At 52.5% G+C, this 22,662-nt stretch overlaps 1 protein-coding gene across 1 annotated transcript in view; it reads left to right on the forward strand.

Moving 5' to 3' along the window:
- Positions 1–2,625: 2,625 nt before the first annotated feature.
- ME2 (malic enzyme 2) overlaps positions 2,626–22,662 on the forward strand; it is a 37,589-nt gene continuing 17,552 nt past the window's right edge. Inside the window, exons 1-4 of the mRNA XM_054652221.2 lie at positions 2,626–2,760; positions 10,049–10,189; positions 19,382–19,515; positions 20,818–20,967. Coding sequence (XP_054508196.1) covers positions 10,082–10,189; positions 19,382–19,515; positions 20,818–20,967 — 392 coding nt within the window. The 5' untranslated portion in view covers positions 2,626–2,760; positions 10,049–10,081. The remainder of the gene's footprint in view (positions 2,761–10,048; positions 10,190–19,381; positions 19,516–20,817; positions 20,968–22,662) is intronic.

Raw genomic sequence — 22,662 nt, forward strand, 5'->3', positions numbered from 1 at the left:
AGGTTTTCCTCTGCTGTGACTAATCACAGCCCAGCTCTCCAGGCAGCCATCCTCTCACAACAAAGTGCTGCACAGCCTGTTCCAGCAAGGCCCCAGCTGCTCATTAGGTGATCCTGGGGAATATCCTCCACAGGCCTGGAGTGACACAGGTTTACAGCAGGAGTGATTTATGCAATTTGGGTAGGATGCCAGGCATTTTTAAATGCCTCCAATTTGGGCTATTTTTAGCCTGGCACAAAGGCGTGACCTTGCAGGTTATTTTCGCAATCTCTTTTGTTGATGGGTGCAGAGCAGCATTATTCAGAAACGTTTCAAACCAGCCACAGTCATGCTGACGGGGAGGGGAGAGGGAAAGCAGCTGAATGTGCTCCTCATGACAGGCCTCAAAATCATAATTAGGAGAGGGGGTTTTGATTAAGTAGGTTTACATATCTGATACTGTTACTATAGTGACTCTGCTTCTTTTAACTGCACCGTGCTCCTTCGTACATCAAACTATTTAAATCATGTTTGGTGCCAGTGGCAGAGAATTAAAATTCTCACTTAATAAAAGTTCTTGTTAAAAGAAAAAATTCTCTTTTTAACTGGAAGTGGCGAGCATGAGATGGGCTATTGGGAAGGAGTTGCTGGCTGGGAGGGTGGGCAGGCCCTGGCCCAGGGTGCCCAGAGCAGCCGTGGCTGCCCCTGGATCCCTGGCAGTGCCCAAGGCCAGGCTGGATGGGGCTTGGAGCAGCCTGGGACAGTGGAAGGTCTCCCTGCACATGGATGAGATTGAAGCTCTTGTCCAACCCAAACCATTCCAGGACTCTGTGATTAACAATCTCAACATCTGCAGCACTGGAAAACATCTGAGTTTGGGCTGGAGAGGAGGCAGACGAAGGCTGGGATGGGCTGAGCTGCCACGTTTCACACCCCTGTGCTTTCTCTCTCTAAACTCTGTGGAGGCTGAGCTGGGGATGGGTATCACTTCCACTGACCATTGTGAGGACAAACAGCCCAGTGTTATTGTGAAAAGTAGTGGTTTTGCTCTTTTCTTCTGCAATTTCAGTGCTGACCTGCAGTATTATCTGCCTCGATGACTTCTGCCAAGCCCTCTGTTTGAGTCCAAGGGTATGCCAGCCCTCCAGGCCCCGTGAGGCAGCAGACCAGGCAGGGCTTACCTCAGCGCTGTGGCCCTGCATGTTTTGAGGAGCCCTGTTCCATGCAGGGCATCCAGCACGGTGGCCCTGGCCACTGGGAGCAGCTTCCATGTTGCCACAAGGAACTCTGTGTGGAGTGACCACATTCCCTGTCCCTACTGTCTGCTCCTTCCTCCTGCTTTGCCTTTCCCCCTCAGCCTCCTCCACAGCAGGATGCCCCTGTGGAGCCACGGTCCCCACTGTCCTGGCTGCCACACGGCACTCACGGGTCTGCTCATGGACCCAGGCTCCTTCTGGACCCCAGTTCCTCACAGCCCTGTCCCCTTCTGGACCCCAGTTCCTCACAGGTCTGTCCCCTTATGGACCCCAGTTCCTCACAGCCCTGTCCCCTCATGGACCCCAGTTCCTCACAGCCCTGTCCCCTTATGGACCCCAGTTCCTCACAGCCCTGTCCCCTCACGGACCCAGGCTCCTCACAGGCCTGTCCCCTTACGGACCCCAGTTCCTCACAGCCCTGTCCCCTCACGGACCCAGGCTCCTCAGAGCCCTGTCCCCTTACAGACCCCAGTTCCTCACAGCCCTGTCCCCTTATGGACCCCAGTTCCTCAGAGCCCTGTCCCCTTATGGACCCCAGCTCCTCACAGCTCCCAGCCCTTCACAGCCCCATCCCCTCACAGATCTCCATCTTATTATGGCTTCCAACCCCTCATGGATCCTGTCCCTTCATGTTCCCCATTCCCATTTCCTATGCTCTCACGTTCCTCAAATTCCCCATTCCCCATTGCCATTACCATTCCCGTCCCCTCACGTTTCTCATTCCCCATTGCCATTGCCATCCCATCACATTCCCAGTTCCCCATTGCCATCCCTGTCCCCTCACATTCCCCATTCCCCATTGCCAATCCTGTCCCCTCACGTTCCCCATTCCCATTGCCATTCCCGTCCTCTCACGTTCCCCGTTCCCCATTGCCAATCCTGTCCTCTCACATTCCCTGTTCCCTGTTCCCCATTCCCATCGCCATTCCCGTCCCCTCACGTTCCCCGTTCCCCATTGCCAATCCTGTCCCCTCACGTTCTCCCTTCCCCATTGCCACTGTCGTCCCCTCACGTTCCCCTCACGTTCCTCGTTCCCCATTCCCATTGCCATTCCCGTCCCCTCACGTTCCCCATTCCCATTCCCATTCCCGTCCCCTCGCGTTCTCCGTTCCCCATTCCCATTCCTGTCCCCTCACGTTCCCAGTTCCGCCACACCCCCATCCCCAGTCCCGCCCCTCGGCCCGCCCCTCCGCGCTGATTGGCTGTCTGGCCAGTCCAATTAACCTGTGACAGATCCCACCCCGCCGTGCCTGTCCCCCTTTCCCCTCTGCGGAGGCGGGATAAAACGTTCATTGGCCAAACGCCGCGGCCGCCGGCGAGCTTCCTTCCCTTCTATTGGTTGCATGAGTTGTCAGTCACGGCCAACACCCGCCTCCCGGGGTGTCCCTCCCCGGCGCCTCGGTGTAGGCTCCATTCAGTGGCGGGTTCTGCGGTCGACGCAGCTCCGGCGGGCGGGCGCTGTTCTCGCTCAGTAGGAACAGGTCCTCGGCCGGCATCGCTCAGCGGGCAGCAGCCGCAGGAGGAGGTAGATCCCGTTCTGGTAACAATTATACAACTGCGGCGGCGCACCACAGGCCTCTCTCTCTTTTATAAACCCGTGTCTACGGGGCGTTCTGAGGGGCTGGAGGCCGCCCGGGCGCGGGGAGGGGATGTAGCCCGCCCGGGATGCTCCGTGTCCCCGGCCCGGCCCCGCGGGGGGTAGTGCCGAAGCAGCAGCACGGCGGTGCGAGGCCCCGCGGCTCGGCCTGCGGCGGAGGCAGCGCCGGGCCCTGCGGCAGGTGCGGAGGTGCCCGCGAGGAGCCGGGGGAAGCAGCCCCGGCTGCGCCCGTGCGTGTTTACCCCTGTCAGGACGGTGACAAATGGAGCTGCCAGCCCGCCCGCCGGGAGCTGCCCGAGGCCGCGGGGAGCGCCCACCCAGCGGGCCCAGCCGCTCCGGCCGCCCCCCCGCGCCGGGCCCGACCTGCCCTCAACTTCCCCGCGGCCCCGGAGAGTGAAAGTTGGGAAGGAGCGGAGCAGCTGGCGCGGCCTTGGAGCAGGAAGCGCCGCCCGGCACTCCGGAGTTGCTGTTTGGGTTTGGCCTCCTGGCTGCTCCTTCAGCCGAGCGGCCGTGGCTGACACGCCGCCGTCGCTGGCTCCGCTAAAAAATACTGACTAACGGGTGTTGTCTGAGCAACCCGGGGTGTTGTGTCATGGCAAGAATCTCATAATTAACAGGAGAAAAACCAAGCCAAACTTACAGCACATTGATAAAGAGTCGGTGAAAAAGGACAGTCTTGCAGCCAAGCAAGATCAAAACCACCAAATGTCGGTTATTTGGTGTGTTTGTGTTGGTAATTCCAAGAAGTAGTGAACATCAAAGGGAGGTTTTCTATGTACCTGTAATTTACATATGGGCAAATGAAAGAGCTGGGCAGAATGTGCAGCTCTGCAGGTGGCCCGTCTGTGTGCAGCCAGCAGTGTCTAATGCCTTATTAGAGGCTATAACATCTGTAGAAATTTAACCCGAGCCTGTATTTTAGAAGAAACTGTGCGTTACAGTCACAGGAGGGAAGTTCTGATAATCCTGTGCGGTGGCTTGTGAGTCAGCAGCTTGAGTGCAGGCAAGATTTGGAGCTTTTTGCTCCGCAAACTAAGGCAGAGGCTGTCAAAGTTGCGTGGTAGCACGCCGTGGTTGAGTGAGCACTAATTGAACGCTCATCTTTACGAGTGGTGCCAGCACCTTCCCTGCAGCTGGAGCAGCACTGGCAGCCCGTGGTGCATGGATAGGTTCTCTGGTTCTCCTGTAGTTTAGGTGGGGTATTTCTTTTTAAAGCCAGCACACGCTGAGGTTTGTAAGAGGTTGCACTGAGCTACCAGCAGCTCGGCTTCTCTGTGCTCTGGGCTGAGCTGCTTTCCCACGAAGAGCTCCCATTTGTAAATGCAGCAGTTGCTGGGAACATCCTTGTCCCCCCTACAACCTGTACCCAAAAAAATAAATCAGTGTTTCTGAGTCGAGCAGCTCCAGCAGAGGGGCGTGCCGGCTCTCCAGAACAGAGCATGAGTACCTTTCTGCTGTTCCTCCTGTTCTGAGGGCTTTTAGCATGAGGTCTTTGTCCTTACCTTTACCACCAGTAGCCCTCCTAGTTACACAAATAAAAATAAATCAAGAATTTCAATACACCTTGTCAGACCTGGCCAGAAATACTGCTGCTGCAGTTTCCACAGTAAAAGATAATGGACTTTCTGGTGCTTAAGAATCAGAATATTTAGGTCAGTAAATGTATAAAAATACAGCTCTCTGATGTTGTCTGGAAAGAGCTGCTACCCACCAAGACCCCAGTACCAAACAATTCAGCCCCGCTTTCTGCTCGTGCTGCAAGAAGTCTGATAGTACTGTAAATTACAGTAATTGACAAATACTCTTTTTAGGAAAGTTCTGAAATAATTTCCATCGAAATTCACCTGAGTGTGCTTTGTTTAGTGAATGTTTCCAGCCTGGAGTGGTGAGCTTGCTTACTCTGCCTGAGTGCTCTCCACACCTAACTTTTCTTCCTGTTGAGCTGGCCGATAAAAGGGAAAAAAAGCAATTCCAATATGCTAAAGATCTGCTTCCAAAATAACCCGCCCGCCTCTGCCAAACACTTAATTAGTAATTTCTGCCCCTGACTGTTCCTTTTAATCTGCAGATCTCAAGGTGCCTTAGAAATGCCCTCTAAAGCGGTGGCCCAGGACTTTGCTGGAGGGAGCCTGGAGCAGCTTTGCCGCCGCCGTTTCCTGCTGGCTTTGCTCAGCAGTAGCATCTGGGCAGCGCAGGGAGGCGGAGGCGCGGAGCTGCTGTGCAGAACCGCGTGCTCCTCCCTCCTGGGATGCCCCTGTTCTGGAACAAAAGCGTCTCCTTGTCCTGCTGAAGGGTGGTGGGTGCAGGGAGAGCTGCTTTCTTTAGTGCAGGTCTCGTGGGGAGACACACTTACAGCCCGTGCTCGCCTCGTGTAATAATTTTAGACTGCTTTATCATTGCTGAAGTGATGAAGCCGGCTAGAGCGTGCCTGGTTTGTGTCATGCTTGGGTGGGCCAGGCTGGGCTGTTTATTAATGAAAAAAAAAAAAAAAAAAAAGGAAAATAGAGTGCATGGTGCATCCACTCCAGACCTGAGGTGGTGCAGGCTCACAGAGGGATGGCTGTGGGGGCATAGGAGACAATGTCTGTTGGCTTAGAAATGGTTGAGGCCTTAAAGATTGGAAGTCCTGTGGGGCCTCCGTGGCCTTGAATTAATGATTTCAGCTTGTCAATACAGAAAAGCTCCTCAACACGGGTCAGTTTCTGTGCATGAAAGACAGGCTGGAAGAAACCACTAGCACAGGATTTCAGGAGCGCTGGAGATGCATTTGTGTTTCCCGAGCCCTCGAACTGAAGGCAGGCTGCAGAGTCATGCAGCAGGAGCTGCTGTGCAGGGACAGGCGCCCCTTGGCACTGAGGGGAGACCCACGGGTCAGGCAGCCCGGGCACTAATTGAAGCTGGCCTCGCTTTAATTGGCTCTCAGCTTCCCGACTCTCTGGCCAGCCTAATTCTGCCTTTTAAGAGCGTGACGAACCTTTCCCTTAAAAGTAAGTTTTGCCATTTAACAAATCCATAATTGGAGCAGGAGAACATTTGCTCCCAGATAAGGGCGCTTGTGCGTATTGGTAATTAGTTTGACCTGGGCAGATGCCTCCTGATAAGGCACAGCAGGGAGCTGTCCTCTGCTGTGCTGAAGGATTTAATCCCCTTAATTTGTGACACAGCAACTCAAAAATTCCCAGCTGTGCTGGGCTCAGTCTGGAGGTGCTCCACAGTCTTGTGTAGCTCTCACCATTGCCAGGCACCAAAGGGCGAGCAGAGATTCTGGTTATGCTGACACAGGTTTGGGCAGGAATTTATTCCTCATTCAATTCTGCTGTTTTCCTCACAGGACATTGCCCAGCCTCAGTCCTCTCCGTGTGTTTTCACATCGTGGCAGGTGCTGCTCTTTCCCCCAGTTCTCATCCCTCCCCCACGGAGCTGCTGCCAGGGCTGGAGCCCCTCTGCTCTGGAGCCAGCCTGGCACAGCTGGGGCTGCTCAGCTACACAAGAGAAGGCTCCAGGGACACCTCAGAGCCCCTGCCAGGGCCTCCAGGGGCTCCAGCAGAGCTGCCCAGGGACTGGGGACAAGGCCTGCAGGGACAGCAGCCAGGCAATGGCTCCCAGGGCCAGAGGGCAGGCACAGATTTTGGGCTCTTGGCAATTAGGAATTGCTGGCTGGGAGGGTGGGCAGGCCCTGGCCCAGGGTGCCCAGAGCAGCTGGGGCTGCCCCTGGATCCCTGGCAGTGCCCAGGGCCAGGCTGGATGGCGCTTGGAGCAGCCTGGGACAGTGGAAGGTGTCCCTGCCATGGCAGGGGGTGGCGCTGGATGGGCTTTGAGGTCTCTTCCCTCCCAAACCACTCTGAGATTCTCTGTCAGCCTCTACTGCCAAAATGATCTCTCCTTTTTTTATGGTTTTACTCCCACCCTCTCAGGCCTGGCCTCTCTCCTACAAACCCATCACCAACCATGTTAAAGCCTCTCCAGACAGCAGCACAGTCCAGCCCTTCCATCTCCTTGAAACCAGGAGGTGGCCTGGGTCCTTTTGGGGACCTTTCCCCCAGACGTTTTCCTGGGGCTCCCCAGCAGATGCGAGCCACAGAGCGTGAGGCTTCATGTCCCTTTGTCCTTGCCCACGGGTGCCAGCAGAGCTGGGCTGGGTCACAGAGAGCCACGGCCCTGGGACAGAGCTGCTGGCAGCCCTGCAGAGCAACATGGACGGGCATGGGAGAGGATTTCCTGCTTCGTGGGGTCGGGGCAGGGTGTGTTTGGGAGGCAAGCCCTTGCTAAACCACATTCAAAAGTCTGTGACAAAAGGAGTTGAGGGAAACGTGCAGAATGGGAGAGGAAACAAACAGGGAACAATGGGAAGAGCAGGGGCGGGAGAGCTCGGGGCTGAGTGCCCAGTCAGGTTTTGTGGTGGATATAAATTAACTGGGATCATATCGCTTGGATCTAAACAGAGGGCTCAGTGGAAAATGAAACTTGATTCTCCCCTTTTATGAATCTGAGATATCTCCATCAAGAGAATAATTTTAGGTGCTGGTGTAACACCTCAGAGAGGAGCAAGTCTCCTCTCTCACACGTCAGAAGGAAAACAAGATTTGTATCACCTCTGAAAAGCCTTTCCCCCTCTGCCTCGTTGATTAGAGTTAATTGATCAAGTTCAGGTGAATCTGGGCCACAATCTTGTTTGGTTCTTCAATGCTCATTAATTGCACCAAAGTAATTTAAATTTAATTAGAGTTTGGTAGGGTGTGGTGCTTGTCCTACTTTTTAATTGCTTGTTTGAGGCGTTTGCTGGTGGCAGGTTGACGCCACGGTGGCCCCAGGCCGATGGGACTCTGGGATGGGGTTTGCTGTGACACTGGGATGGGGTTTGCTGTTTGGGAGTGCTCTGGGATGGGGTTTGCTGTGTCACAGACCCTTTCTGGGTTCCCCTGCCAAAAAGGGGAGATGGACCTGCAGCCCTGGGGGGATGGCGAGTGAGCAACCAGAACTAAAACCAGCTAAAACTGATCTGGAATTAATGTGTTTTGCAGCACAGAATTAATTTCCCGAGTCTGATCCTGATTTCCCGAGTGCTCACTCCACCACCAGCAGGTTTGGGGAGGAACGAGCACGTTCGAGGCTGCATTTGTTGGTGCTGCTGGCAAGGCTTCCTCCCCTGCCTCCTGTCCCACTCCACGCAGCAAATTTATGGTCTTTACCCCAAAACAAATCAGCACAGGGGGTTTGAGTGGAACTTTTGTCATTCACAGGCCTCAACAAACAAGTGAAGGTTGAGGGGAAGGGCTGCGTCCAGATGCAGAGCAGCTTCCCTCTACGCTTTGTAGTGGGCAGAAGAGAAACTCGGGCATAACTGATGATGAAAAATGTTAAATGTTTGCATGTTTTTTTAATGCTTGGAAAGATATTCAAGAAAATCCTCAGATTGTAACTTGTAAGACCAGTCTGCCATCTTAAAAGCTGATTATGTGCAAATTTGATTAGAGCAGGTCTTCTAAAGTATTCAGGCGATATTTAAGATAATGAAGTTTTGTTCCTTAATTCAATTTTGTCTCCCATCTGGAAGAAATTAAAAATGCAAGCCATGCATCATTTCATTCCTTAAAAATATCTCATGCCCTGCTTCCCTGTCCCTGCCTGTCTGGGCTGGAGCTGGGCCGGGGGGTGACGGGTCCCCTCTCCTGGTCCCCTGCTGGCCTGGCTGGCGTGTCCCCTCCCTGTGTCACCACACAGACCTTGGTCCTGGTGAGGTCCTGCCCTGCTTCCCGTTGTCTCTCTGGCTCAGTGAAACAATCTCTGGGATTCCAGAGATCCCCACTGCACGTTCCCTGCTGGTCCTGCCTTATACGAGCGTGTGATAAATGGTAATTTCTTCTCCAAAGAGCTTGTGATCAGTAATGGTGTAAAATGAGTCCAAGAGTTGCTAACACCTGTCAGGATTAGAACTTGAGTTATATTAACAATTTTAAATTTTTTTTAGGGGAGCATCCTTTACTTTAAAGGATATAGACTCTGAAAATAAAGTTTTTTTTAACCTATTTTTAAAGTTTGGAAGTGTAAAAGTCTGAGCCTGGAATCCACAGATCAGTGGAGTTTTTGGCCATTTTAATTCCAGTTTTGTTGTAGCGGGGTTTCAGTATGCTGACAGACACAGCTTCTCTCCAGGCCAGCAGAGAATCTCCTGTTGTCCAGGCCAGGAGATTTTGTTGTTGGAGAGCTCCAGAGGATCTCAGTGGGGATTTCGTGGCTGCACCTGCCCAGGCTGTGCTGTGCTGGCTGCCATTTGCGCCAGTGCCGGTCCCACGGGTCACCAGGGACAGCTGAAGTCCCTGCTGGCATTTCTGCTCTGCCGGCAGGATCCCTGCATTCCCTCCACTCTGTGCTCTCGGCATCCGAGCGAGCCCTTCCGTCCTTTCCCTCCTCCTGGCTGCCGCAGGGCAGATCTGGGCTGTTGCTTCCTGGTGTTAGAAGGGGTCTCACGCTGCAGGTGCTTCTCTGTGGCACCAGGAGCACACAGGGGCTGTGTTGGGGGCTCTGTGGGTGCCTGAGTGCTGCCTTTGCCTGCACTGGCTGTGTCGGGGGCTCTGTGGGTTCCTGAGTGCTGCCTTTGCCCACTGTGGCTGTGTTGGGGGCTCTGTGGGTGCCTGAGTGCTGCCTGTGCCCACAGTGGCTGTGTTGGGGGCTCTGTGGGTGCCTGAGTGCTGCCTGTGCCCACAGTGGCTGTGTTGGGGGCTCTGTGGGTGCCTGAGTGCTGCCTTTGCCCACAGTGGCTGTGTTGGGGGCTCAGTGGGTGCCTGAGTGCTGCCTTTGCCCACAGTGGGTGTTTCAGGGGCTCAGTGGGTGCCTGAGTGCTGCCTTTGCCCACAGTGGCTGTGTTGGGGGCTCTGTGGGTGCCTGAGTGCTGCCTTTGCCCACAGTGGGTGTTTCAGGGGCTCTGTGGGTGCCTGAGTGCTGCCTTTGCCCACAGTGGGTGTTTCAGGGGCTCTGTGGGTGCCTGAGTGCTGCCTTTGCCCACAGTGGCTGTGTTGGGGGCTCTGTGGGTTCCTGAGTGCTGCCTTTGCCCACAGTGGGTGTTTCACGGGCTCTCTGGGTTCCTGAGTGCTGCCTTTGCCCGCAGTGGGTGTGTCGGGGGCTCTGTGGGTTCCTGAGTGCTGCCTTTGCCCACAGTGGGAGTTTCAGGGGCTCTGCTGGTTCTGTGGGTGCCTCAGTGCTGCCTTTGCCCCGCCAGGTGCTCCGGAGGAGGAGGAGGAGGAGGAGGAGGATGCTGTCCCGACTGCGCGCGGCCGCGGCGCCCTGCGCGATGGCGCGGCGCAGCCTGCACACCAAGGAGAAGGGCAAGCCACTCATGCTCAACCCACGCACCAACAAGGTGGGTCTGTGTCCTGTCTGTCTGTCTGTCTGTCCGACCTGTGTCTGCCGATGGTCCTGCGCTCTGACACAGCCAGGGCGGGGCGGGGGGCAGGCAGCAGCTCCTGCCCCGCTGCTCCGGCCAGCCCGGCTCTGTCCTCGCTGCCAGGGCTGCCCTGGGCACACGAGGGGCTGCTGGCACTGCTGAGCCCAGGCAGAGCTTTAGCAGGGAGAGGGACTGACCTGAAAGTTTGCAAAAGTTAACTCTGAATCCACTAACCACAGGAAGCGTTAGCCTCTCTGTCCTAGCCCTGGCCCTTTCCTGGGACACTGAGAGCTGGGGCTGAGCCACATCACCTGAGAAATATCCCTCTGCAGAGTCTGAAAGAGCATCTAAAAATAAACCTTGGTGGGAGCTGGCTGGGAGGTACAGATATCGTGTTAATTCCATGCTTTGGGGCAGACTTCTAAGAAAGTAGCATTTTGTTCCCTTCACAATACTGTTCCTGTTTGCACAAGCCCATCCTCAACCTCTTTTGGTTTGTTTTTTTTCCCCACTGGAGTTGTAGTGCCCTTCAGGAATCTTGCAGCCATTAATGTGTAAATTAAAACTGGTAAGAAATCAGATGAGAGCTTTTGGTGGCTGGTCCGAGATGTCTGAAGTGCTCAAGAAAGGTGGCAAGTCTGCCTGTCTCTGACATTTGCCCTGTCTCTGCTCAGGGCACTTCCTGAGCAGTGGGGCTGGGTTTTTCTACCCTTCCCTTTCTGCCTTGGACAGCAGAGTGCAAGATCCTCAATCCTGCATGAATCCAGGCTGCCTAGAGAGGGAGAGAGAGCTGTGGAAGGTAGAGACTGGCTGTCTGCAAAACTGAAGCTGAGATTGCTGTGTCAGGGAAAGAGAAAAGAGTAGATTGGTGTGATTTGTCAGGATCAGACTGCCTCGAGACTTTCTGAGTTCTAAAGACTTTGACATGGCCATGGAAATTACTTCAACCCCTGTAAGCTTTTCCAAATGCTGATTATGCAATAGTATTCTGAAACAAGAACAATAAGTCATTTCTTACTGTTTTTCTAGTGGCAATATCCTTCCATTTTTTTTTTTTAACCCTGGAATTCTCAGCTAGACTGAGCACAATTTTTTTTCTTGAGGAGTAGAAGGGAGTAGGGAGCTTCTAGTTAATGGCAATTGATTTTGTGAATGTTTCAATGCCTCCAAGAAGTTACACTGTGAGAGGGAACCCCGTTGTGCATTAGTTTGTCTCTGCTGTATCAGCCCGTCCTTCCTGCTGACGCCTGTTGGAATGATCAGAAAGCTCACTGAGTGATACTGCTGGATGCAGTATCTGTATGGAAATGCATTTTGGATATTCAGCAAAGACATAAATGATTCATTAAACAACACACCGAGTACTTTACCCCCTGTGCCTCACTTGTGTATAGATAGATAGATATATTATCTACGTACAGAAACAGATAAAGGGTGTTATTTCTTGCTGTCAGCTTGTTGAGGTTATCATGTTTTGCTTGATTAGATTTAATTTTTACATCCTCTATCAACCCTGCAGAACATTTGGTCTCCCCTAAGGCACGTGTCCCTAAAACAAGAGCTGCAGAAGGACAGCATCAGGGGCAGGAACCAGCCCTCACCCTTGTGCAAACTTATCTGTTGCTCTTTGCCACTGGAGCAGGTTTTTATCTTACAGATAAGAATTGTTTTTCTTTCCTTGCCCACCCTGAGCTGTGTGTTGGGCTGTGTGTGTTTCTCTCCTTGCCCACCCTGAGCCGTGTGTTGGGCTGTGTGTGTTTCTTTCCTTGCCCACCCTGAGCCGTGTGTTGGGCTGTGTGTGTTTCTTTCCTTGCCCACCCTGAGCTGTGTGTTGGGCTGTGTGTGTTTCTTTCCTTGCCCACCCTGAGCCGTGTGTTGGGCTGTGTGTGTTTCTTTCCTTGCCCACCCTGAGCCGTGTGTTGGGCTGTGTGTGTTTCTTTCCTTGCCCACCCTGAGCTGTGTGTTGGGCTGTGTGTGTTTCTTTCCTTGCCCACCCTGAGCCGTGTGTTGGGCTGTGTGTGTTTCTTTCCTTGCCCACCCTGAGCCGTGTGTTGGGCTGTGTGTGTTTCTTTCCTTGCCCACCCTGAGCCGTGTGTTGGGCTGTGTGTGTTTCTCTCCTTGCCCACCCTGAGCCGTGTGTTGAACTCTGTGTGTGTTTCTCTCCTTGCCCACCCTGAGCTGTGTGTTGAACTCTGTGTGTGTTTCTTTCCTTGCCCACCCTGAGCCGTGTGTTGGGCTGTGTGTGTTTCTCTCCTTGCCCACCCTGAGCCGTGTGTTGAACTCTGTGTGTGTTTCTCTCCTTGCCCACCCTGAGCCGTGTGTTGAACTCTGTGTGTGTTTCTCTCCTTGCCCACCCTGAGCCGTGTGTTGCAGGTGGACACACAGCTGCGCCAGCTGGTTTTGGTGTTTGAAGGGCAGGTTGGAGGTGTTCGTTGTCAGGGTGGCTCAAGGAGGCAGTGAGCTCTCTGGGCCATCTCAGTGCTGCAGCCAGCAGCTGCTGTGGCATGCTCCTGCCTCAGAACCCTGTGTGCTGTGTGGCTGCTGCTCCCTGACCGGCCTTCCAGTGCAGTTAATTGGCTGCAGCACCTCCTGTTCTGCCGGGGGTCCCTGCTGTGCCCAGGCAGCATTTTCAGCTTGCTTAGAGCACTGTGAGGACAATCTCCGTGGTTTAGTGCTGGCAATTAAATCATCACTGGTAGGGTGCAGGGCCTGAGATGGGGCAGGGTTTGTTCTTCCAGCACAGAGCAAGCGATGCGGGAGGACAAGATCCCTGACTGGGGATGTCTGCTCTGCCACGTGGAGTGCCGTCACAGTGTTCTTGTCTCCGCTGGAAGCACATGACCTGTAACGTTATCTGCGTGTTTGTTTTCTGCAGCTTGCAGAAAATCTGTCACTGCATAGTTGGCGACACTTCCTGTACTTCGGTTGGTTATTTTAGTTGGTTATTTTGGTGAAGAAGGGTGATGGTATTTTGTGCTGTGGGTTCCATTACCCCGTTTTCCGTGACTCTTCCTTGGGACTGTTATCACAGAATCCCTGGGGTTGGAAAAGCCCTCCCAGCCATCGAGTCCAGCCTGTCACCCGATCCCCACCTTGTCACCCAGCCCAGAGCTCTCAGTGCCACGTCCAGGCCCTCCTTGGACACCTCCAGGGATGGGCACTCCAACATCTCCCTGGGCAGTTCCAGTTCCTGACCTCCCTTTCCTTGGGGAAATCCCTGCTGATGTCCAAAAACTCCTCCTGCACCAACAGTGCCTCTCAAAATTCTGGCTTCAGCAGGTGCCTTTAGGATTTATATATGCACATATTTGTGTGCATGTATCTGCCTGGAATGGCAATAGATACGTGCATGGAAATACGTGATAAATGTTAAAGAAACATTCACCGGTGGCAGGTTAATAATCCCAGACTGATCCTGAGGAATTTTACCAGGGTCTTATCTTTCATGCAGATGGCCATCTTCTCATATGTTATATTTTGCTCACAGTTTCATCTGTGTTCATTCACAGCTTTTTCAGCCCAATTTATTTTCACGCATGGCTTCCAGAATACTTCCAGAAACCGCAGACACTGTGATAAATTTACTTTTGCATAAAGAGGCAATTTTCTTAGCAAGCTTGTACCTGACCACAAATACCCTAACCGTACATTTCCCACTCAGAATAAAAAATAAACAGAAAAAACCCAAACAAAGTCAAAGCCATTTTGACAAAGTAAAAGGGACAGCACAAGAGAGTGTAAAGAAAGGATTGTATGAGCTTGAAGATGTAAAAGTAGATGTTCCCTTGCACTGCCCTTTCTCACCATGCTGGCTTGACACATTTCATTTATTTTAATACATTTTAGATTCAGTCTTAGCCAGCTGTGTTGAGCAGCCAGGGCATGGAATACACAGTGCCCCTGTGCCTTCCTGGGGAAGCCAGGATAAACAGGATGTGGGGAGGGAATGCAGATGGTGACCATTTTTAAGAAGTGCAGTGCTTGAAACGTTGCTATCAGTTTGTGGTCAGCGAGGAGGAAAGACCCCAGAAGGCAGGAAAATGACAGAAACTGAGCACACGCCCCCAGCCCAAAAGTCCCAGGGCAGGTCTGTGTCCTGCCCAAGTGGTTTGGACATGGAGGGGCTCTTGGATGGAGCTGGCATGGCCGCGCACCTGCAGGTTTTATCAGCTTCCCTGAGATCTGTGTGCTCTCAGAAGGAATTACACCTGGCACACGGAGCTGTTTAATCTGTAACCAGGTGCAAAGGTGGTGGGAGGGTACCCAGCCTCATTTGCCTTGGAGCAGGTGTTGTGCTCAGCACCTCTGGGCTGGGGGTGGCGGGTGGAGGAAGGGCACTGCCTGGGGGTGCTCCCCGTGGGATTAATGCCCTTGAGGAGAGCAGGAGCAGCCGCATCCCCAGGGATATCCCACTGCAGTCGTGGTGCTCAGGACTCGCAGTGCGCAGCTCTGCCGTGGCGCCCATGGAAATGCACCCAGGAGAGGCTGGGCCACTTCCTTGGCAGGGAGTGGAGCCCTTCTGCTCCTGGCTTTCCCCTCTTCTGCAGGGGAGTGCTGCCAGCTGCCCCCGGCAGCTGTGGGTCACCTGCCAGCCCGCAGTGGTGGCGCTCCACCTTGCAGAGGGAGCTGGGGCACCTTTGCCTGGGGAGAGAGGGAGTGTGAGAAGGCTCGGAGCTGCCCTGGGGTCCGGGCTGTGTCACAGTGCATTGCCCTGCTGCGCCAGCCACACCCGCCGGGGTACGGGCTGTGCTCTGGGAGGACAACGGGAGAGAACCCAGCTTAAAAATGAAGGAGGAAAGAAATCAGGAGAGATTTTCTGTTCTCATAAACTTTTATTCTCTGCTAGAGATAGCAAAGACACCTTTGATTCTTATGAATGAACTTTATTAATTTCCAGTGGAGGCATCTTGTGCAATAGTGAACTTTGTGTTTAGCCCAAGGGAGCAAAGTCAAGGGAAGCAGCCCGCAATCCAACATAAAATCTACTTTGTTTTCAAGATGTTTATGATGCTGCTTCAGAGGCTGTGCTCCCTGCTGAATCTGCTCTAACAATTACTAGGAGTTACGAGGAAAGCATTTTTTAAATCTCATGAGTAACTAATTTTCCAAGCAGTAGCATGTTTGGATATGAACTGTATGTACATCTTTGTCAGGGTCCCTGGATGGGGTTTTTGCTGTCTGCGAGAGCATTTATGGTTGGTTAAAAGGTACACTCTCATAGATGTGCCTGCAAGACTGCGGGCGGGGAAGGCTTACCACCACTACTACTTCTCTGCTTGGAAACCTCTGAGAATTACTTACTTAGTGGTGCTATAAAAATCCTGCTTGCAGCATCCAGGCTGCTCCATGCAAGGCACGCAGCTAGAATTTGTGTGTGCTGGTATTTATAGCAGCACGGGCTTTGTGTGATGGAGCCCAGTTGCTGCGAAGTCCCAGTGCCAGAGTTTGTGGATTGAAGTTCATGGTGGCTCAGCGTGAGCTTGTCTTAACTAAAATAGCATCAGCATTTCACTCCAGTAGCATTTTTCATTCCCCCTTCCCAGCAGAAGGTTGGTTTTGTGGCGGTGAATTTGCCCGTGGAGTGTTAATTAATTAATCTGTGGGCTTTGAGGTGTGCTGGGCTCCCTCCTGGGTGCGCTCCCTGCTTTGTCTGTGCTGGCCCGGAGATGACCCCTGCTTGTCCTGAGCTGAGAAAAGGATTAAGGAGGCTGATGGCAGTGAAAGTCAGCACAGAGCACCTGGGGAGAGACACCGGCCTGCAAACAGTGATCCCTGCTGCTTACACCCAGACCGTGGGAGTGCTTAAGCTCTTAATCCCAGGGAAAGCTGGGGTGAGCTTGGGCCTTAGGTGTGGGTTTCTGTGTGCCTTTGAGCAATCGGTGCTGGCTGCGTGGGCTGAGTGATCTCACTGATCTCCTGGGGCTGGCTGTGCCCCTGATCCCCTGGGCCTCACTGTGCCCCCTGATCCCCTGGGTCTGGCTGTGCCCCTGATCCCCTGGGTCTGGCTGTGCCCCCTGATGCCCTGGGTCTGGCTGTGCCCCTGATCCCCTGGGTCTGGCTGTGCCCCTGATCCCCTGGGTCTGACTGTGCCCCTGATCCCCTGGGTCTGACTCTGCCCCTGATGCCCTGGGTCTGGCTGTGCCCCTGATCCCCTGGGTCTGGCTGTGCCCCCTGATCCCCTGGGTCTGACTGTGCCCCTGATCCCCTGGGTCTGACTGTGCCCCTGATCCCCTGGGCCTGGCTGTGCCCCCTGATCCCCTGGGTCTGGCTGTGCCCCTGATCCCCTGGGTCTGGCTGTGCCCCCTGATCCCCTGGGTCTGACTGTGCCCCTGATGCCCTGGGCCTGGCTGTGCCCCCTGATCCCCTGGGTCTGGCTGTGCCCCTGATCCCCTGGGTCTGGCTGTGCCCCTGATCCCCTGGGTCTGACTCTGCCCCTGATCCCCTGGGCCTGGCTGTGCCCCCTGATCCCCTGGGTCTGGCTGTGCCCCTGATGCCCTGGGTCTGGCTGTGCCCCTGATCTTTTGGGACTGGCTGGAAGGGTGCTGGACGTGTGATACTGCAGCTCCATTCTGGGAGATACTGCAGGGCAATCGCAAATCCGCATCCAAATCCAAATCCAAAACAAGCTCATGGTCATGGACAAAGATACTGCAAGTGTTAGAAGGACTCAGGGGTTTTATCTCACTGCTCTGGACTAAGCTTGTTCTGTTCTAGTTGGAGCAAGGACTGAATTTCTGTGTGAAGGCTGATGTCATTCTGATTCCTGATTTAGGCCTAGGCAGAAATTAAAGCCTCTTTGAATACGGTAAGATGCAATTGTCATGTAAATCAACAGCTGAAAGTACTTAGTGTCACTTACAAATCCATCCTGTAACTCCAGAGACACTGAACAGCTAGATTCCCTACAGACAGGAGAGTGTGAATAAAGTGAATAAAGATGGGTCTCTGTTCTGCTTGGAGCTAAGCTCGGGGCTCCTGGGCGTTATTGGGGGCCCAGGTGTTTTAAGGACACAGGTTCCACTCTACAGGGAAGTGGGAAAAGCCACGTTCTGGTGTCACAGTAATAGTAGAGATTATAAATTTGGTAGTTGCGGTTTTTACAGGACTTGAGGCTTTCTGGAGGGGAGGATGTAGGTTTTGGTCGTGAGGCGTTTCCCTGGGGTTACAGGGAGATGTCAGTGTAGCCAGTGTGACTCCACTGAGGGGACCCTGGCCTTCCCCAGGCTGCAAACTCCAGTGCCCTTGCTGACCAGAGACTAAACTTCTTCTTCCCTTCCTCTTCTTCTTCCTCCAAACACTGCACATATTTTGGCACCGTTTGTGTTTCTGTGGTGTCTAGAGTAAAAGTCAGCATGCTACAAATGCTTGCCAGCTGTGCTGGGCCTTGGGGCCTGAGCCACCGGCACTGCCAGCAGTTTGTGTGGGAAAGGGCTGCTTTTGGGGGGCCTTAACTGCTTTTAAAGGAATTAAACTGCTGAGGGCAGCAAGCCAGGGGTGTCGAGGGAAAGGGAAGATGGCTGAGAGGAGTTTATGTGGAGCTTGCATTTCTGCTCGCAGAGAGTTCATATTTCTTGTGAAGTATGCAGAAGTGGAACTAATCCTTTGCAACACAGGGAAAACCTCAGAGCACCCAGAGCATGACTCTGTGGGTTCTTCTCTTGTGTCAGTTTCTCTCTGTTTACATGGTTGTGTTCTTCGTGGAACTGTTGGGTTATTCAGATCAGTGTTTGGGAAAAAATACCACTAAAGTGGCTAAAGTGGGACTGTTACACCCCACCAAAAAAAAGAACCAAAAACAATTAGAAATCAAAAAACCAGCAGCAATGTTAAAAACTTGAAGAATGAACTGTCATCTGAAATGTATTTGTATTTAGTATTGGAAGAATACTGAAAACTAGCAATTGGACTGGGAAAGAAAAAAAGAAAAGAGTGGTTTGCAGATGACTCCTGACTAGTTGTAGAAAAGCTCTACTGTCCTAGTAGTGAAGGGTTAAATTGAAATCAGTATTTAGTGTCAAATCTGTTACATGAAAGGTTGGCAGACATGAAAATAAATACAGAGATAAACAGATTTATTTTAGGGTAAATACTTGAAATTTTCTGCAAGAGGGCAAAACAGTGAAGTTTTTGGGTTTGTGTTGTTGTTTTTTCTTAGTTTCTAGCTCTTCAAGTATTTTATTGCTATAGAGCATCGTGTAGAATCACTACAGGAAAGCAGGTGCACTGCTTTAGTCAATGCAGTCAAAACAGCTGATATTAAATATGACCTAAACAGGAAAGAGAAAAAGAATGTAAAAATAGTAATTAGGATTTTTTCCTCTAAGCAGTATTGTTTAGAAACCATTCAGGTATGATGAATTAAACTTCAACTGGACTCTTTTTAGTCCAGTTGAAAATTTTTGTTAATGGGTGTGGGTTCTACAGATACCTGTGAAGAGCCTGTTCTCACATAAGCAGAGGTGAAAATATTTGTATTCTAGTATGAATTGATGCCTTTACTGTCAATGGAAAAGTACTGATTTTTATTTCTAGTCAGTTGAGGAGTTCAGCACGGATGATCTTTGTGGGTCCCCTCCACAAGGATCATCTGATTCTCTGACCTTTCTGAGGGCAGGAGGAATTTGGAGTGTAATTACAAGGCATAAGGCAAACCTTACAAAGCTTTTTCTTTTTTTTTTTTTTTTTTTTTTTTTTTTTTAGCTTGGCATTTAGAATCTGAAGGTTGAGAAACGTTTCAAATTAGTATTTAAATAACGATAAATTTAAACTCTGTCCACTCTCCATCTCCCAAATGGAGAAGAGGGGGAAATTTTTGCAGTTGAGCTCTTCTAATTTGCTACCAATGAGGCTTTTTGGTAGCAGACAAATGGGTTAGATCCATCCCTAAGTGAAAATGAAGTATTTGGGTTGGACTGTGATCTTGATAGAAGCATTAGGGCAATTCAGTAACTCGGGCATCAGGCTGTATTACTGAAAAAAGCAGCAAATGGGGCAACTGAGATAAAAATCTGAGGTGCAGCTACTGCCTGTGACTGTAGGGACCAGCCCGGGTGACAGCTGAACAATTGCAAAAGCAAGCAGCTGTTATTTCACTCTGAGCCCCTTTGCAGCAGGGTGCAGAGTTGCTGGGGCAGGGACTGACGATTGCTGCTCACCTCTCGTTTCCAGGGCATGGCCTTCACCCTCCACGAGCGGCAGATGCTGGGGCTGCAGGGGCTCCTGCCGCCCAAAATAGAGACGCAGGACATCCAAGCCTTACGCTTCCACAAGAATTTGGCAAAAATGACCGACCCCTTGGAGAAGTAAGCGCCGCTCTGGCCTTGTCCCCGTGGTGCGAGTGAGCGGGAATATGGGGGCTGGAAATACGATGGAAATGGGAAAATACTGTCTGGGGGTAACCAAAGTTTCCAGTGCCTCCGCTGGGTTTTTCACTTCTTGGATGTTGCTTTCACTTTGGCACAGAAAACTGCTTTCCTCCATCCCGTAGTCAAATGAGGTTGGGAAGCTTTTTTTTTCTTTTTCTTTTCCTTTTTCTTATTTTTTTTTTTAATATTCCATGTTCATAGAACAGCAAAAGAGAGCGTGTAAAAATCAGTAACAAAGCTGCAAACCTGCCTGCAACCCGTCACGTGTGTTTCTGTGATGTGTAAGATGGAGTGGCAGGTCGTTAGAGCACAGCAGGTGGCATCCAGCCCAGTCTGTAAAAATGTGTGAAAATGAAGGTAAACTGAGCGTTTGAGATGCCAAAACCAGTGTTTAACATAGACAGTAGCTCCTGCTAAAAGGGAACTACGAGAGTAGAATTTTTAAGTCTCATAATGTGTATTTTTTAATATCTTTTATTACTTAACACACTGGTTTGGTGAGCTGCAAAGGATTTTGCAGTGTTTTATTTTTTGGATGCCATGTTTTTAGCATCCCATTACTGTTTTCACATAATCTTTGTGTATCTCTGCCTGTGAAAATACGCAGTCTCCCACAGGCAGGAGGAGAGCTGGAATGGCTTTTGGGCCACATCAAAGCTCTTTTGTTCTCATCAGAGCTGAAGGATGGCTCTTAAATCCACAGCCTGTCACTTGCTGGTCCAAAGCAGTCCTGTCATCTGTATTGGCCGAGTGCCCAGCTGCTGTAGCCTGAGGCAGATTGCTAATTCATTATCTTTATGTCGTTGGGTCAGCAGGACAGGGTCTGGGTTGATACACAGCAGATTGGTGGGTAACTTTGCAGAAATTCAGATTTAATTTATGCCCCCATGCACATCCTTCAGAATGAGCCTTCTGGTAGGGCTCAGTTTGCTGCGCACGTGTTGGTGCTGGGATTCACAGGACACATCTTCTGGATGGGAAATTATTTCCCACATTTTGCTTACAAGGGTGCTGAGACTCCCTGCGGTAAATCCCTGGGCTGTCTTTAGTCACATTTGTCATTATTCCCTTGCCAGCACACACAGTGTGTCCATCCAGCATTTCCATCTCACTGCTGCTCCCTCCCCAGCTTCCCTCTGGTGCTCCCAGCCTGACTGGGAAGGAGAGGGCGCTTTCCCGAGGGAGCAGCAGGAGTGGGACACAGCCAGGGGTGCTTTTCCTTGTGCTGCTCAATTACAGGTACATCTACATCATGGGCATCCAGGAGAGAAATGAGAAGCTGTTCTACAGGGTGCTGCAGGACGACATTGAGCGGCTGATGCCCATTGTGTACACGCCCACCGTGGGCCTGGCCTGCTCCCAGTACGGACACATCTTCAGGAGACCAAAGTAAGGGCACACGCTCTGCTCTTGTCCTTTCCTCTGCCTTCTCACCCGAGATTCGCAAATGGTTTGTGTTGTTTTCGTCCGGGTGCAGCTTGTGCCGTGTCAGGGCAGTAGAAGTCTCTTAAGCTATATCTCAGGACACAGGGTATATTGAGGAACAAAACATTTGGAAGCAGAGACGGAAATGGGTCTCGCAGATACCCCAAGCGCAGGGCTTCAGCCCCATTTCCAGCTCTTCCTGGATGCCACACAGATCTGTAATTCCGGGGGGGGGGGATTTCCTCAGCAATCAGGGTCCCTTCCGTGGCTCTGAGGATCTGTGTCAGGACAGGGCCTCTGGAAGGGAGTGTAGATTGAAAGGGGTTTATGGACATCACCCTCAGCCCTGCTGCTGAGGGCTGGTTCAGGGGTTCCTCAGGCCCATCACTGTGTCACCCTGCACAAAAGGGGTGTTCAGGGTTGCTCAGGCCCATCACTGTGTCACCCTGCACACGAGGGCTGGTTCAGGGTTCCTCAGGCCCATCACTGTGTCACCCTGCACAAAAGGGGTGTTCAGGGTTCCTCAGGCCCATCACTGTGTCACCCTGCACACGAGGGCTGGTTCAGGTGTTCCTCAGGCCCATCACTGTGTCACCCTGCACACGAGGGCTGGTTCAGGGTTCCTCAGGCCCATCACTGTGTCACCCTGCACAAAAGGGGTGTTCAGGGTTGCTCAGGCCCATCACTGTGTCACCCTGCACACGAGGGCTGGTTCAGGGTTCCTCAGGCCCATCACTGTGTCACCCTGCACAGGAGTGTTCAGGGTTCCTCAGGCCCATCACTGTGTCACCCTGCACAGGAGTGTTCAGGGGTTCCTCAGGCCCATCACTGTGTCACCCTGCACAGGAGGGCTGGTTCAGGGGTTCCTCAGGCCCATCACTGTGTCACCCTGCACAAAAGGAGGGTTCAGGGGTTCCTCAGGCCCATCACTGTGTCACCCTGCACAGGAGTGTGGTTCAGGGGTTCCTCAGGCCCATCACTGTGTCACCCTGCACAGGGGGGCTGATTCAGGGGGTTCCTCAGGCCCATCACTGTGTCACCCTGCACACGAGGGCTGTTCAGGGGTTCCTCAGGCCCATCACTGTGTCACCCTGCACACGAGGGCTGGTTCAGGGTTCCTCAGGCCCATCACTGTGTCACCCTGCACAAAAGGGGGGTTCAGGGGTTCCTCAGGCCCATCACTGTGTCACCCTGCACACGAGGGCTGGTTCAGGGTTCCTCAGGCCCATCACTGTGTCACCCTGCACAGGAGTGTTCAGGGTTCCTCAGGCCCATCACTGTGTCACCCTGCACAAAAGGGGGGTTCAGGGGTTCCTCAGGCCCATCACTGTGTCACCCTGCACACGAGGGCTGGTTCAGGGTTCCTCAGGCCCATCACTGTGTCACCCTGCACAGGAGGAGTGTTCAGGGGTTCCTCAGGCCCATCACTGTGTCACCCTGCACACGAGGGCTGGTTCAGGTGTTCCTCAGGCCCATCACTGTGTCACCCTGCACAGGAGTGTGGTTCAGGGGTTCCTCAGGCCCATCACTGTGTCACCCTGCACAGGAGGGCTGGTTCAGGGGTTCCTCAGGCCCATCACTGTGTCACCCTGCACAGGAGGAGTGTTCAGGGGTTCCTCAGGCCCATCACTGTGTCACCCTGCACACGAGGGCTGGTTC

The sequence above is a fragment of the Agelaius phoeniceus genome, chromosome Z (genome assembly GCF_051311805.1).
Source record: "Agelaius phoeniceus isolate bAgePho1 chromosome Z, bAgePho1.hap1, whole genome shotgun sequence".
NCBI classification, from domain to species: domain Eukaryota; kingdom Metazoa; phylum Chordata; class Aves; order Passeriformes; family Icteridae; genus Agelaius; species Agelaius phoeniceus.